At 41.8% G+C, this 17755-nt stretch overlaps 1 protein-coding gene across 2 annotated transcripts in view; it reads left to right on the forward strand.

Annotated features, from left to right (window-relative positions):
* EGFLAM (EGF like, fibronectin type III and laminin G domains) overlaps positions 1-17755 on the forward strand; it is a 182149-nt gene that overhangs the window by 74974 nt on the left and 89420 nt on the right. For both annotated transcript variants that reach the window (XM_058717915.1, XM_058717924.1), the window contains exons 5-6: positions 948-1065; positions 2327-2462. In XM_058717915.1, the coding sequence (XP_058573898.1) occupies positions 948-1065; positions 2327-2462 (254 nt within the window). The remainder of the gene's footprint in view (positions 1-947; positions 1066-2326; positions 2463-17755) is intronic.

Genomic DNA, 17755 nt, shown 5'->3' on the forward strand with positions numbered 1-17755 from the left:
CTTTTGTCAAAGCCTAAAGTGGAGTGAGTGTTCTTCAGCTGGGGCTTTCTGGTCAGGGCCATTTGTGTAGGTGAAGTTCATATACGCCCTTCATCAATGTGGGGTCCCTGGACCAGCAGCAGCATTTGGAGACTTCTTAGAAATGCACATTTTCAGGCCCCTTCCCAGAGGTACTGAGTCAGAAACCCTGGGGGGGTGGGGATGGGGGCCAGACCCAACGATTTAAGCCTTCTTAGAGATTCTGATGCCCTTTAAAATTTGAGAACCAGGGGCGCCTGGGTGGCTCAGTCGGTTAAGCGGCCGACTTCAGCTCAGGTCACGATCTCATGGTTGTGAGTTCGAGCCCCGCGTCGGGCTCTGGGCTGATGGCTCAGAGCCTGGAGCCTGCTTCGGATTCTGTGTCTCCCTCTCTCTGACCCTCCCCCGTTCATGCTTTGTCTCTCCCTGTCTCAAAAATAAATAAAACGTTAAAAAAAAAATTAAAAAAAAAAATAAAATTTGAGAACCAAACTTGGAGTCCCCACTTTAGTACAAATCAAGACGTCAGTTTGCTGTCGTGGCTAGTCTCTGAACATCTGTGTCGTGTAAGTGGGGAGAAAGAACTGGTGGGTTCCGACCCTCAAAAAGATTGTTACCTCGATTTTAGCAGCCCAGTACTCTGATCAAAGAACTCAAATGTTAAAAGTCATATCTGATAGGGAGAATGAGTCTTAGTTCTAGAACAGTGTATAGATTCCAGTAAAGGGTAATTCTCTAGTTGTGGGAAATATGTGATGGTGTTTTCCTTTCTGCAAATTTTAAAACTTGGCCAACCCTAGAGACAGCAAAAGGGTCTCTGTCCCCTGTGGTTTCACAGGGGCCTTGAGATGCAGCCCTCATGGAAATTGTCTGGTTTGCTCTACTAGGACTTCTGGTCATTGACACATTTCCCGTTTGGTCATTGACAGGAGGAAGTGATCGGAGACTTGAAACCAGGCACTGAGTATCGAGTGAGTGTAGCAGCTTACAGCCAGACTGGCAAAGGACGGCTTAGCTCTCCTCGGCACGTTACTACTTTGCCCCAAGGTAAAATGGGTTCAATTCATTAAGATTAGGAAAGCGATGGGTGCTATTCATTCCTTCCTTCCTTCCGTATGTATCAATGAGGACTTACTGTGTGCCAGGCACCATGCTGGGCTCTGGCGGTGAACAAAACTAGGCACAGCCTTTGCCCTCTCAGAACTCAGTGAGGTGGGTGAAGACACTACCTAGTTAACGTGTAGTCACAGATTGTGGTAAATGCTGTAAGAACGTACAAATGGAGACCCCATGTAGGGGTGAGGTAAGAATTCTCTGGGGAGGTGACTGCTAAGTGAAGGTCTGACCAGTAAGTGGGAATCAGAAAGGGGAGGAAGGACAGTGGGAGAAGAGATTTACAGGCAAAGGGAACCCAACAAAGGCTCATTGATGCGGCACCGTGCTGGACAATGGGGGACAAAGGTTACTCAATCATCATTGCTCACAAGCTCATTGTGGAGGGAGAGGCAAATGATAGGTGAGTAGATCCAGGGCATCTGAGGTCTGCGCAAAGGGCTCTGGAGCACTCAGGAGGGAGCACCTCCCCTACTCCAGGGATCAGGGAGGGTTTTAGAAAGATCCATATTTTGGGCCCGAACTTTGAAAACTACATAAGATCCTGCTAGCAAGAGAAGACAGGAAAAAATGTTTCTGGCATAAGCAATAGTGTAAACAAAGGCCGAGAGATGTGAAAGTCTAGATATGAAGAGTAATAGCAGTTACCTTGGGGTGATAGGATCATGAGTGACTCTTACATCTTTACCCATGAGGGTATTTCCCAAATGTCCTACCTTTAGGATGCATTCTGATGGTCAAGGCAAAACACACACACAACACACACACACACACACACACACACACACACACACACAGAAGAACTGAATGTAAGTGACAGCAATGCTCTGCATTCAATTTTCCTTGCAGGTATCAATTCCAACCTGCAAACAGGGATGAAAGGTTACCAGGCGGTGGGAGTGTGGTTGAGGGTTTTAAAGGGTACACTCCATTGTTTGTCCCGGGGCCAGGGGTCCGGACGTAATTTAGTTGGATTTTTCAGCCAGGGGGCTGGGGATAGAAGGGAAGACCAACTTTTAGTATCTCAGACCTTACATGGTGAATTCAGTTGTGATTATTTTTTGTGTTTGGTTTGGATTTTGAGGCTGTTCTGAACAGAGATCTTTAGGCAGTGGGAAGCACAAGCTTTTTATATATTAAACATCCCCAGCAGCAAAGACCACCGTCAACTCTAGGTGTTTGCTGTCCCACCTAGATTCCTGCCTGCCTCCATCAGCACCCCAGCAGCCACATGTCACTGTGGTCTCTGATTCTGAGGTAGCCCTCTCTTGGAAACCTGGAAAGAGCGAAGGAAGCTCCCCAATTCAGTACTATTCTGTGGAATTCATCAGGTAAGTTTGTGTGTCACATTTAAAAGCCATATGTATTGACCTTGGGTATTCCAAGCGCGATAGGATGCTACATGGAGAGCCGTCTCTGCTGTCTGTGTATTTAAGAGATGACAAAGGCTTGAAGACCTGCATTTTTACTCGGCCCTTGGGCCAGCACCTGTCCCCACTCGTCTTTGGAACTGGGTCATCTGGTAAACCCATCTGCACTCACCGTACCTCTGCCTCATTTCCCCTTCACAGTCAGGACTATCTTAAGCTCTGAAAACTCCCAAGGCATCATTTGCCAACAAGCCTGTCTGCATTTTCACTCTTGAAACCCGCCTCCCTGGCTTTGCAACATTACATCTGAAATAAATACCTGATGGTGATTTTTCTTGAGGGAGGGGGGAAAAACATCGATAAGTCATTGTTTCGTTCACATCCTGATTTACTGTGGGGCCGGTTTCTTGGTTCAGTTTCAGTTTTTTTCTCTCGTCTGCCTCTCCAGTTCTTGTTATTCAGCTGTATCAGAGGGTACAAGAGTGACAAGAAATTCTTCCGAAAGCTTACAGATGTAAAAACATGGATTCTCAATGCTGCTATGTAGTTTTAAGCAAAAATAAGTAAAACTAAACCAAACAAAAACAATGTGCACGCGCTCCCCCCACCCCCACACACACCAAGCAAAAAGAATTCCTAATCTAAGGTCCTTTCTCTGACTCCAGTAACAGCTGGAGTGTGAACTGAGCACCTGGCTGATGGAAACGTCTGCATAGTTAGTATTCTCTACATTAAAGGCGGGATTTGTCTAAAGCCTGCTGCTGCCTGATTCATAAAGGGACTAGTTCAGCACCTCATTCCTGAGGCTTTCTGACGCTGGGACAGATGATTCTGCCAAGATTTGATTAGCTCTGCTCTGTGGCTTGACTTCCTCGCCTATTCCTTGGTAGTGAAAAATAGATACTTGTTTCTTCAGAGAAGCACTCTGCACGGAGTCCCTTTAATGCCTGAGGACAGAGCTGGTTTCAGGCAGGACTTATTGACTTGCAAGTGGCAGAAGCCTGGAAGAAGATGAGGCAGTTCTGTGTTGTCTCCTGTGACTCTAAAGTCCGGTGGAAAATCCAGATTCAGGGAAGATGTGATCTGTTCCAGAGCAGCCATTTGTCTCCGTCCATCTTTGTGCTATGCTTTCCCCTGTATTGGCTTCATTTTCAAGAAGGCTTTTCTGATGTGGCAAGACGGCCACCAGGCACTGAAGACTTGCCACCCACTAGCGTAGCTCCCCACAGGAAAAGAGTGGTCATTTCTCAGTGGACCCACTCGAGTCTCAGTGTTCACCTTAGTTGGCCAGGGTTGGGTTCCTCTCCATTCTTTGAGCCAGTCACTGTGGCCAGGGAGGAGGCTACCCTAATTGGGCAAACATTTGTCATATTCTGAGCTCTGGAACTGGTGGGTCATTCGCACCTGAAGTACACGGATGGAGAGAGTTCGGAAGGGTTGGCTCCTCAAAGGAAAACTGTGGTGCTATTAATGTAAGAGGGAAGAAGAGATCCTGAGAAAATTAGAAGAAGGAAACGACGCCCACTGCAAAGTTCCAGACTGATGCTCATCATTGAGGATAATCGGCAAACCTGCTGTTGAACAAATTTGGTAGACAAAGCTGGGGTGTGCCTGGAATAGAAGAGATTCTAATACTCATTCCAAGAGTAAACATGAAACACTGAAAGTCCTAAAACTTCGGCTTGCTCATTTGTAAAACTTGGGCTGAATCTTAACATTTCTGATTCACATTCATTCGTGATGCATTTCTGTCTAGCACACCCAAAGCAAAATGTAGTACTTTGAAATTTGGGGAAATGCAATTTTTTTTTTCCCGCTAGCCCAGCAGACTGTCTGTATAACCACCAGCAAAGATGATGGCTACCATTTATTTTTAATTGTGAGCTAAAACATGTATTTTTAAAGCTGTTTTTAAGTCTGGCATATTGACAAAAGGTAGACATTGCAGCTTAACTTGTGTGCACAACTGAAAGTGGACGATGAAAGTGATTCGCTGGGGTTCGAACCAGAAGAACCGGAAGAGAGCCCTGCCTCCACTACCTGCCGGCCAGGAGGCCCTGCGCTGATCACTTGCAGCCCTGATACTTCAGTCCCTCTTGTAGTTTGGGCTCCCCCCGCAGGATAGCCTGGTACAAGGGCTAGAGTGCAAGTGGTTTATTTTATTTGGAAGCAGGAATGAGAAAGTGGAAAGGGTGAGACAGGGAAGGAGGATGTATAACTATGTCGCTGAAGTCACTTCTAGAGGTAGCAGGGGCTTCTATGGAGGTTTGATCCCACTGAGCACTCTTTGCAGTATGCAGAATCCCTCTCAAAGGACAGGAGCCATTTACCCACCGGCTTCCGTTCTCCTCTCTTGATTGAGGGTTTCCTTCAGGGGCATAACTTCCCATATTTCTAGGCTCTGCCAGCATGTAGATTAAGGACAAGGATCTCAGGATAGAAGAAGGTGTGATATGAGCACAGCAGGTGATTGAGGTTGGATCCTGGTCTATAAGGCAAATCTGAGCTCACATGAAACTTTCCACCCCCAGCTGCTGCTGCAATCAGGAGTGGGACAAAGGGAGGTGACTTGGAGCCCCAGACGTTGACTGCCAGTCCTTATCTGCAATTAGATGGGTGAAAACCTTCCAGCCTTACAGTGGGTGGTCAGGAGGATCAACTGAAATCACATATGAGAGGGAACTTTGTAGATATTAAAACCTACAAAAGTGTAAGATATATATGGGTGTTATGTACCTACATGTAATAATTATACTTCGTCACCAACAAAAATGCATTCTAACATTGAAAACAGTCTCTAACGTTTGAGGGCTCAGGCCCCCAATTTTTATGTACACGCATTTAAAAATTATATACCATTCTAACAACTCTTAATTTTTAAAAAAAAATCTATTTATATTGACCAGTATAACTTTACCATGTTTTCTGAAAAGCTAACTTTGAATTTAAAACTCTTGGACATCTTGGAGTTTCAAATGGAACATGGCAGAATGGGGAAAGCTGACCCCTATTCCCAGCCCCTATACTAGGAATTCTGCCTCTCTGTTTTCTTCCCGAATATGTAGCTTTGGTCAAATGATTTTATCTCAGAACCTCCACTTCCTCGTATGTGATATCAAGCTGATGTAATTCTCATTGGAAAATTGTTGGTTACTGTCTTCATAAAGTGTTTCGCAGATATTGAATATCTGTTAGTTTCCTTCCCTCCACACTACTACTTCTTTTTGACAAAGAAAGAAGTTGAGACTCAATTGCTTAAGCTGCTTTGCCAAGGTAAAATGACTGGTTGGGAACAGAATCAAAATTGGAAGTCTCCTGACTTCCAGCTCAGTACTCTTGTGAAGCCCTATATCCCTTTCATGTCTGTGATCCACCTTCAGAAATGGAAGCATAGGGGCGCCTGGGTGGCTCAGTCGGTTGAGCGTCCGACTTCGGCTCAGGTCATGATCTCACAGCTCGTGAGTTCGAGCCCCACGTTGGGCAGGCTCTGTGCTGATAGCTCAGAGCCTGGAGCCTGCTTCTGCTTCTATGTCTCCCTCTCTCTCTGCCCCTAACCCACTCGCATTCTGTCTCTGTCTCTCTCAAAAAAATAAACATTAAAAACTAAAAAATAAAAAAAGAAATGGAAGCATAGACTCAGCCCACCCAGAGCCCTGCTGGTAAGGATACACGAAGCCTCATCGTAGGCTGCTGTTTGCTGTTGTTCTAGAAAGAAAGCTTTCACAGCTTCTCGTGGTATTTAATGTTTGGCTGCAGAAAAAATCCCCATATCCACTTGTAAACGCCTCAGAGTCTATCCCATTACACGTGAGTGCTCAAGGATAACGTTTAGAGAGAGCTTTTCTGAGGGCTAAATCAGAAACTGCAATTAGCATGAGAAGCTTCTGGGAGTCTTTAGTCATCATTCTATTTTCCCCAGAAAGGTCTGCTTCATTTTAATATTAAATTCTTTTTTGCCCAGATACCTCCTGTGTACAGAAACACCTGTGACAGGTCTTAAGTTTCTTGTTATATCCAAGAGGGAGGCCTTTGGCAAGCCAACACTAGGAAATTGTAGAAATCAGTTCACCGCCGGAGGTTATCCTCAAGATTTCAACCACCTTAATGTGAAATTCTCTTCCCAGTCCTGTCCCTGGAAGAACAGCTTCTCCTCCGTCTCTCTGCCTTGGTAGGCACTTCTACATCAGTTGGTCTTCTTAGTCGATGAGGATAATGATATTAAAGGCTTTGTTAAGAAATAATAGCCTAGGGGCCCCTGGGTGGCTCAGTCGGTTGAGTGTCTGACTTCAGCTCAGGTCATGATCTTGCGGTTCAAGAGTTCAAGCCCCATGTTGGGCTCTGTGCTGACAGCTCAGAGCCTGGAGCCTGCTTTGGATCCTGTGTCTCCCTCTCTCTCTCTGCCCCTTCCCTGCTCATGCTCTGTCTCTCTCTCTCTCTCTCAAAGATAAATAAACATTAAAAAATTTTTAGAAAGAAGTAGTCTAAAAACCTTTTTAAAAATGATTTAACTGGCTGATAAAAGCTTAACCTGAGGAATTACACTAGACCAGAGTCTGGGGGTACTGACTGCTTACTTGCTAGTTTGGGTGATATTTCAGGTAGACATTGTATATTTATGATGCTGTCTTGAGTCATGGGCTTAGGACCAAGCAAAATTTTGTTTCTCATCCGGCTTCTACCTCCTTAAAATGAAAGACATCCTTAGGGTGACCACCCTGAAGGGGTGCTCTCAGTGTCGTAGTCTCTGGTTCAGGCAAGATGAAGCTTTTCGTTGAGAGTAATCTGATCTCCCCCAGAGTTGGCCTGGGGGCTATTTATTTGCTTCCTCACTAACAGTAGATTTTTTATTTTAGTGTAGAAAAAAATGTGAAGAGGCCGATTCTAAGTAAGCCTAGGCTGTAACATATTTTGCAATGTTTTTCAAACGTTTACCTGCTTTTTTAAAACAGAAAAGCCATGCATTTGAGGTGAAGGAGAAGTTTTTTTTTTCTAAAGTGATACTGAAAATTTCTTTGGAGGCAGCAGTCCCTACTGTTTATTAAAATAAGAACCAAGCATAAATATAGCTACCTATGTTTTGAAATATTTTAGCTATAAATATCTGAGCAATTTTCCTCCTGCCTAAGAATTTCCCCAGGGTAAGTGCCTTTCTCATAAGCAAAAAATATATACTATGGTGGCAATGAAAACTAAAGGCCTAGAAAAATATTCCCTATCTCTGATGTTCCATTTGGGGTGCCATGACCCGCATACGCTATCTATCAGGTCGGTTACAGGTGAAAAACAGTTTTCATTTAACTTAAGTATAGTTTTTCTACAAGTGTGACCTGATGGGCTAAAATTGCTTGAGTTTTGCATTGACAGTTGCTGGAAAGGGTAGATTAAAGCTTTCAGTGGCTGTTTACTTTTTGAGTTTTAATTTTAATTCCAGTATAGTTACCATGCAGTGTTATATTAGGTGTAGGTATACCATATAGAAGTTCAACATTTCCACACAGCACCTAGTGCTCACGATGACAAGTGCCCTCCTTAATCCCCATCACCTATTTCACCCATCCCCCCATTCACCTCCCCTCTGGTAACCCTCAGTTTGTTCTCTATAGTTAAGAGTCAGTTTCTTGGTTTGCCTCTCTCTCTCTCTCTCTCTTTTCTTCCCTTGCTTGTTTGTTTTGTTTCTTAAATTCCACATATAAATGATAGTGGCTGTTTTTAATTTAAAACAAAAGTCCACACTGGCTTATTTGGGGTACATGTGAAAGTTCAAAATATTTCTGTGTATGTATTAAGCACGCTGGTCAAGAACTGTTGATCTCAATCTCAGCCCAAGACAGTTATCCTAATAAACGAGAAAAAGCAATGCTTGCCCTCTTTTCCCTTTCACACCTTTCTGCTCAAATACTTCCCTGGTCTCTTGCAGATGCCTTCCATAATAAGACTTGCAAAATTCATCTTCACACAGGGCTGCTTCTAAGCCGATTGCAATGCCTACCTATTGGTTTCGCGTGAGAATCTTAAGGTCATACACACTTGGGTGGGTTTTTTAGATTATTGTACAAATTGATATTTTTGTCAAAGCCATCTGTCTTTCCATCCTATCAAAAACTCTTCCTTAATCTGCGAGTAACAAATGAATTTAATTAGTTTGCTCGCAGGAAGTTACCTTGTAAAGGCTGTTACTAAAATAAAGATGAAATCTGGGATTCAGAATAGAAGCTCAATGGATTATGGATTTTCCTTGAATAGTTTTAAGGGATGATGTGATTTGACTCACGGTCAAGGTCACGGCCTATGAAGGTTAAAGTTTCTCATTCAGAATTGAGACTTTAGAGAACAAATGGAGGGGAGGTGGGTGGGGAAGGTGGGTGAAAATGGTGACAGGGATTAAGGAGTGCACTTGTTGTGATGAGTACCTGGTGTTGTGTAGAAGTGTTGAATCACTCTATTGTACACCTGAAGCTGATTTAACACTGTACGGTAACTATACTGGAATTAAAATAAAAATTAAAAAAAATTTTAACGTTTATTCATTTTTGAGAGAGAGAGAGAGACAGACAGAACGTAAGCGGAGGAGGGGCAGAGAGCAAAGGAGACAGAGTCTGAAGCAGGCTCCAGGCTCTGAGCTGTCAGCACAGATCCTGACATGGGGCTTGAACTCATGATCTGTGAGATCATGACCTGAGCCGAAGTTGGTCACTTAACCAACTGAGCCGCCCAGGAGCTCCTGAAAGAAAAACTTAACAAAAAAAAGAATTGAGACTTCTAGTCTGATACTTGGTTTCATCTTTCAAGTTAGAGTTTGTTCAAATGTAGAATCAGAAGACATAGCCCAGAGCTGGCCTCTCTAATCCTGGGCATGAGTTGCTCAATTCTAATTCTTAGCTTCCTTGTGTATAAATAAGGCTGGACCATCTGCCCTCTAGAACCCAGTGACCCTGGTTTGCTGTCCTCGTGACAAAGGTGAGGCAGTACAGACTGGAAGTTTAATGCATAGGCTTTGGGGCTAGCTCCCTGGTCCAACCCTTCCCTCCACCACTTTTAAGCTGTGTCATCTTAGGTAGATTATTTAACTTCTCTTTGTCTCAGACAGAGGAATAAGGATAACAATCTAGTTACCTCATGGAGTTGTTTACATGAGTTGATGCACATGAAATGTACAGAACAGCTCCTGGCTCCCAAATGTGCTCAGTCAATGGGAGGAACCATTGCTATGGTGACTTTGGGGATAGATCTCTTCTGCTCTCGTACAGAGCCATGTTCTTTCCTGGCTAGAAGTCTTTATGTTTGCTGTTCTCAGCCAGGATAGTTCTTCTACCTCTTTGCCTAGCTATCTCTTGTTCAGCCTTCGGGACCCCTGCTTAAATACCACCTTGTCCAGGAAGCCTTCCTTGAAACCCTGCCCCCTCCCCAGACTAGGTTAGATACACCTGTAACATTTACTTGCAACACTCAACACACTTGCAGTTAATTACTTGTTCAAGGTCTTCCTCACCAGGACATGAGGGCAACATCTTGACGTGTTCCCCTTTGTAGAATATAACACCTAGCATGGGGTAAACATACCATGTGTCAAATAGGTGCTGATGAACATTTGGACATGACAGTCACAGGATTGAACCTAGAGAATACCAAAACTAGCTGGAACCTCGTATGAGCTCCTCAACCTCTCTGAGCCTTATTTCCCTCCACTGTAAAGTAAGGATGACAATAACAGCTACCTCAGGAGGCTTGTGAATATGAAAAGCTGTGTGTACCATACTTAGAGAAGTGGCTTGTAGAAGATTTTTCTTGTGTTGGAAATGGAAATGTGTTGGCACATGAGCCACAGGGGTTCAATGAACCCTTCACCACTAATCTCAGAGGCCAGTAACCAACGATCTACCTTACCAACTGCAGAAGTGTAAGCCAGGCAAAACCCACCTGGGATCTTCACACACGTCTGCCTCCTCTTTCCCCCCAACCCCAAGTTATTCGTTGCTTTTGTTTGCTCATCATAAGAGGAATACCAGTAGATGGCAAAGCTTATACCTCATGTATAAGACTAACTGGAAGTTCCCATTGTTATTTTATTTCATGTTGAATGATAACCTGTGTTTTGGAGCTCTTCATAAGATGGAAGTGAATTGCCAACTTTTTGTGTAGCATTTTACTAGAATTTATAGCAATAATTAGGCAAATGGCTACAATATTTAACAGTGATGTAGTCCTTGTGTTGGTTTTCTTGGCCCCAAAAGTATAAAGCTTAAAATATTTAAAGAATTGTTCCTATACAGTTGATTAATTTGGGGAAGAATGGGGGAAAAAAACAAACAAAAAATTCTTCCTTTCTTTTCAAGCAAGTATTTAGGAAGTTGTGCTGTTTAAGTATAAGCCTTCCTTACCACCACCACCAGAATCAGAAAGAAGCAAGAATGGGCTTGCTTTGATGTCAGCTGAGATTTCATATTAACGAGTGATGCTTCACAAAAAATTCCTTTTTCTTACCTTTAGTTTCTAAGTAAAAAATCTTAGAACCACCTTCTAGGCTGGTGCCTGATCTCAGACATTCTGGTAGCCAGAAAGTTCCTCCACTTAGGGTCAAATGGAAGGGTGGTTCTAAATGTTTTTGCAGAAGTCTGACTTAGAGTTCTACAAATTGATCCTTTAAAGATTCCATCCCTCCTACCATGAGCTATCCTGATGTAATCCCTGGTCAGATTGATGTGAGCTCACCTAAATTGAATTCTGGTGTAACAGCATTGGGAGATATTTGTAAACTATAAATGAAAGCATGCTCTCCAGTTGCCCTGCCTGGGACAAATTGCCAGCTGAGTTTATCATTACCCCCATTGTATCTATCTGTTTGTCATTTGGTTGAGTTGAACCAATTCATAATTAAAGAAAGAGGCTGGGGCGCCTGGGTGGCTCAGTCGGTTAAGCGGCCGACTTCGGCTCAGGTCATGATCTCACGGTCTGTGAGTTCGAGCCCCGCATCGGGCTCTGTGCTGACAGCTCAGAACCTGGAGCCTGTTTCAGATTCTGTATCTCCCTCTCTCTCTGACCCTCCCCCGTTCATGCTCTGTCTCTCTCTGTCTCAAAAATAAATAAACGTTAAAAAAAATTTAAAAAAAAATAAAGAGGCCGAAAGCTGAAGGTCAAATAATACATTTTTTTTTAAACTATGACTACTTAGTAGTTTAGGATTTTCCTCTGCAATTCATTCTAGTGTAGAACAAATCCTGCATAAAACTAGTCTGTAAAATGGACAGAGAATCAGAGGCTCTTCTGAGTGTGAGGTTTTCTCTTACCCCTGGATAATCTATGGGATCATGTCTCTTCTCTTGGAGTAGGATGCTTAACCTGTAGCCTATAGATCCCCAAGGGGTCCATAGATAGATAGAATTCAAGGGGGTCCCTGGATCTTGGTTGGACAAAAATTACATTCTTAGTTTTATCAACTGAAATTTAATGTCCTTCAAATAGGAATGTAGTCAACAAACTACAGTGGTATTAGCAATTCCCGTGGCTTTGCCACTAATAGAATCACAGGTATGTTATTTTGTCCCTTTACAACTGTTGTACATATCTCATAATACCAGTAATGCTTATCACTACTTTGAAATAATTATAGTTATTTAATCCATCAGTAGGCATCATTATTTAATGTACTAATAAAGAAGTACATATATTATCATAATCGTAATTTTTTTTGTTTAGATCATTGTTTTCAGTATAACTGGTGTCTTTTTGCAATCCTAAGGATTTTTTATTTGATGCATTTAAAAATATTCTGAGAAGGGTTCATAGATCTTCCTCAGACTGTTGAAGTGGTACAAAGTTAGAGACTGTTGTCTCAGATCAGAGGTTGGCAAAGTTTTTTTTTCACAGGGTCAGTAAATATTTTGTGCTTTCCCACCTATATGGCCTCGCCATTGGAGCAAGAAAGCAGTCATGGACAATAACTAAACACATGATCATGGTTGGGTCCCAATAAAACTTTATTTTTTTACATTTTTTTGTATATTTTTTTATTCTGATACTAACCAATTGTCAGTTAAGGACAATTGGCCTTTTATTTATTTATTTTTTAATATGAAATTTATTGTCAAATTGGTTTCCGTACAACACCCAGTGCTCATCCCAACAGGTGCCCTCCCACACCCCCAATAAAACTTTATTTACAATACCTTGTAGCCGGCTAAAGTTTTCCAACCCCTGATTTAGGACATCTTGTTATTCTTACGGTCAAATTTTGAAGGTATTTCAATTCAGCTTAGCCAGTCTATATCAGATACTTACTACGTGCATATGTTCATCCAAACATGTATGGATTGAGTATCTTCTATGTGCAAAGTATGCACAAGAGATTTAGGGGTCAAACAGCAACTGCCCCTGCTTGGACAATCCAGTGGGGAAGGCAGACGAGACCATAGTCCAAGTGGTGAGTGTTGCAGGCAGGAGTGGGGCCCAGGGGCCCAGAGGAATACCAGCTTGACATCTAACTCAGTTTTGAAGGAGTCTGGGAAGGCTTCTTACAGGAGCAAAGAAGGACACATCTGTGATAACCAGGCAAAGAGGAGGGAAGACACAGCATGAAAAGAGTCAGGCTAGAAGAAGCTACTTGAGTGATGGCTTGGAGGCAAGAAGATGTTCCTGGAATTGCTTAGAAAATCTGAAGCTTTATGAAGCAAGAGATAAGGCTAGATGGGTAAGAGCAAGAAAGGGTCAGAGCAAAACAGGCAAAATAACAGAGCTCATGTTTGTCCTGAAGGGAATAGGGAGCAATGGAGAGTGTTAAGCAGGAAAGGAACATATAGTCTGTCCCTTCAGATCTTTTGAAGGATCATGAAGACATTCCAAGGAACACAGAGATGAGTAAGGCAATCAGCATGCTTAATGAGCACATAGCCTGGCAGGAAAGACAGAAATATAAAATAACATTAGAAGGTGGTATAATCGAAACAAAACAGATGAACGTAGGGGAAGGGAAGGAAAAATAAGATAAAAACAGAGAGAGGCATACCATAAGAGATGCTTAACAATAGGGAACAAACTGAGTGTTGCTAGGCGGAAGGTTGGCAGGGGAGGGATGGGCTAAATGTGTGATGGGCATTAAAGAGGGCACTTGTTGTGATGAGCACTGGGTGTTATATGTAAGTGATGAATCACTAAATTCTCCTGAAACCAATACTACACTATATGTTAACTAACTTGAATTTAGATAAAAACTCGGAAGAAAAAAAAAAGAAATGGGTAAATTGTGATAAAAAAAAATTTAATGGTATGAATGATACTGTCTTCTCTATTACTAAAGAAAAACATTAATGGGGTGCCTGGGTGGCTTAGTCAGTTGAGTGTCAGACTCTTGATTTTGGCTCAGATTATGATCCCCAGGTCATGAGATTGAGCCCGGCATCCGGTCCACACTAAGCATGAAGTCTGCTTGAGATGCTCTCCCTTTCTCTCCCTCTGCCCGTCTCCCACTTATGCATGCACTCTCTCTCTCACAGATAAGTAGATCAATAAATCATTAAATTCATATAAGAAATGAAAAAAAAAAAAGAAGTTAGTATAATTGGTGTAATATTAGCACTAGATTTAAGGCATGGGAGAATCTTGAGGAGAGTTCTGTTTCTGAGGTGAAGCTGAGAAGGAATAATATGAAGGAAAATACTTAGGAAGGGAGCCTCCAAGTAATCCAAGGTTCTCCCCAAAACATTATCTGATGTTGAGGGAAGGAGGCCACACATGTCTCTCGTTTGCTATAATTAGGCTTTCGGTCCGCTCCCTCTCAGACCAGTAGAGTGGCCTCTACTGTCAAGGCCATTCTGGATGTTCTGCTGAATCCCCTGGAGGACTGTTTTCTGCACCAACAAATTCCATTCTCAGAAGTGTTTCCCTAGCAGAATTTAACCGTTCTTAGCCCAGTTTCCTAGTTAAGGTCTGAAGCACACGTGAGCGGCCCTCCTCAGCCCAGCCCCAACTTTCTAGAAGAGAAAGGTTCTCAAACTGTGAGTAGTTACTCATTAGAAGGTAGTGGGAGCAGTTGAGGCGTCCCGAACAAGAGTTTTTCAAAAGTGAAATAGAACAGGAGAGACTATCAGAAGGTATCACACAGAATAAAACTAGGAATTATTTTATGAAATGTTTGCTTCAGTGTTGTGTTTTGGCGTATGTGTGGCATGTAGAGGGTCACACTGTCCAGTGTAGGTCTTCCTGGGGGTCATTCAAAGACTTTGTAGAGCTCGACATATCTAGAGCATTATTTGGAGTTTAATAGGCTTTGTTTGCCACCTGTGGGACATTTGATTAAACTATAAGCCATAGATTTCTTTCCACGACTGACAAAATCTGCTTTCTTTAATCATAGAATTTTAGAGTTGAAAGCTCCATCCAAAGTATTCGAGGAAAAAAAAAAAACAAACCTTTTTGTCCAGTGTTTTTCAAATTATGGGTCACCACACTTCAGTGGGTGGTAAGATTGATTTAGTGGATTCTTACCAGTATAAAAAAAAAAAAAAAAGGAAAATAAGAGATAGAAAAGAAAATAGCAAAGTGTATAGAGTAAGGATAAATATTTTCCTTGAAACTTCTCTTCAGTTTTGTGCTCATGTGCATACATACATATAGGTATAAGTGTATTGCATTACTATGCATAAATGTATTTGTTACCGTGACCCTACGTCAGAGTTACTAAACAAAGTCCAACCTCCTGTTCAGAAAGGCACTTGTTACATCCCTGATTGATGGCCATCCAACGTCTGCTTCAACATAGCCATTGATGCAAAGTTCAATTTTTCTGAGGCATCTGGCTTCATTGTCCACCATTCCTAAGCCATTAAGGGTTTTCCTTGTAATGTCCTGCCATTGACCTCCCTGTCAGGAACCGCTGGTTCTCCTAGTCCAATATGGACAACATGGAGGCAAATTTACCGTCTTCCTTTGACAACAGTCTGTCTCTCACCTAAAGACACTGTCCTATGCTATTTCAAGCCAAGCGGTAGCAGCCCTTTGAACTCTGCCTCAGGAGGAGATGAGTCTAGAGCACCTTCTGCTGAGTGATCGGCCTAGAAGACCACATCTCCCCAGGATATGGGTGCTGAGCTGGTCAACAGCACGTTGTCCAGAGAATTCATATTGAGTTTGTGACCAATTTTTAAAGCCCAGTTTTATGCCCTCTGCCTTCCCCATAGATTTTTGCCATCCCAGGTTTTCTCTATCTTTATATCTGTGCCGCTGGCTTTTTAAGAAGACCTAACATAAGATTTTACATTTATCATTTGAGTTGGCTTTGCCTTATGTTTCTGTATGTGGGGATCATTTTGATATTTTATTCTGTCATGCATCTTATTTTGTAAGGCCACTTCCCAGGCAACTATTTGCATTTCCTAAAATTCTTCTGATTATTTTAGATTTTCTTCTCACTTTTATTGAGGTGTGATTGGCAAATAAAAATTGTATATATTTAGATTGTACCGTGTGATTTTGCGAAGGTATACAATGTGATGATTTAATATGTATATACATTTGTGTAATAATGGCCACAATCAGGTTAATTAACACATCTGTTACTCCATATAGTTACCTTTGTGTGTGTGGGGTGAGAACAGTTAAGATTTACTCTCTCGGCAAATTTCACGAATACAATACAGTATTATTGACTATAATCACCACACTGTTCTGTAAGATTCCCAGAACCTTTTCATCTTAAAGCTGACAGTTTGTATTCTTTAACCAACCTCTTGTGTTTCCCACACCTCCAGACCTTAGCAACCAACGTTCACCTCTCTGGTTCTTTGAGTTCAACTTTTTTAGATTCCATATATAAAAGTGAGATCATACAATATTTGTCTTTCTCCTTCTGCCTGATTTCATTTAACATAATGTCCTCGTTTCATCTGTGCTCCTGCAAATGGCAGAATTTTCTTCTCATGGCTGAATAATACTTCATTGTATATAACTAAATATATACATAAACACACACACACACACACCACATCAAAGGCAATAATGTTTTAGTGGTTCAGCTTTATCAAGTCTTTCAAAAACATTCAAAAATAGTTGTTGCTCTATATTTTACTCCTATTTCACAAGTTTATATATTACATTAAATAACATAATTACAATAACAAACACAAAAGTCATCAATAGGTTTTGGAATAAACACAACTGACTCTTGACAAGCCAATAGCTGACTTAGTGGGAACAAATGAAGATCACGGTTAATTTGACAGGTTGGTTAGTAGAGGTTGATAAGGAAAGCTTTGACTATGTATGATCTCCACAAAGGTGCCGTATATTCATTCACTTACTTTTGGCTCGTGTTTTTGTATGTCATACCCATTTTTTGTATAGATTGATTGATCATTCATTACTGGGAGCCATATATTTACTGTCTTGGGATATTCCGCATTGTATTTTGCATGTAACTAGTACGTAATACGGTCAGATCATACAGAGAGCCGATGTTGCTCTTGTCTCCACTTCACCCAAAGATGCTCTATTCCTTTTCAGCTATCAAAACCCAAATACATTTGAAATCTAACTTAAGTTCTTTCTGGTCTCACATACCTACCACAGCATTCCATTTCACTACAACCGACCCACTCAAATATAGCTGAACCTTGAACAACATGGGTTCGCACTGTATAGATAAACTTATACATGGATTCTTTTTTGATAAATACAGTAGAGTGCTGTAAATGTATTTTCCTTATGATTTTCTTAATAACGTTATCTATTCTCTTTATTGTAAAAATACGGTATATAATGCTGGTAACATATGAAATTTGTGTTAATTGACTTTGTGCTAATTTGTGTTCATTTATGCTGTCGTTAAGTTCTACAGTAGGCTGTTAAATTCTGGGGGAGTCAAGAGTTACACATGGCTTTTGGGCAACACAAGGGCATCAGCACCCCTCACCCCTGTGTTATTCAAAGATCAGCTGTATAACACTTGAAATATGCTATTTTGTACTGGCTTCCTACTGATCCTTAGATATATTATCTCCCCATTAGACTATAAACTCCCTAAGAATGGAATTGTGTTTACAGCTCCGTGGAGCCTCCTAGAATATAGCTTCTGTGATGGATACCCTGTTGATAATCAATCACATGCCAATTGAGTAGCCCGAGGCAGCCACCTGCGGAGTTGATGGTACCAAGAAAAATGATTTTCCACTCAAGACTGACGCTAAAAATAGGCAAGGTGGTCAAAATGCCACAAGAAACGGAATAAGAAAAATAGACCACCCAGTGGTTCTATGACTTTAGATAAA

The sequence above is a fragment of the Neofelis nebulosa genome, chromosome 1, assembly GCF_028018385.1.
Source record: "Neofelis nebulosa isolate mNeoNeb1 chromosome 1, mNeoNeb1.pri, whole genome shotgun sequence".
Lineage (NCBI taxonomy): Eukaryota > Metazoa > Chordata > Mammalia > Carnivora > Felidae > Neofelis > Neofelis nebulosa.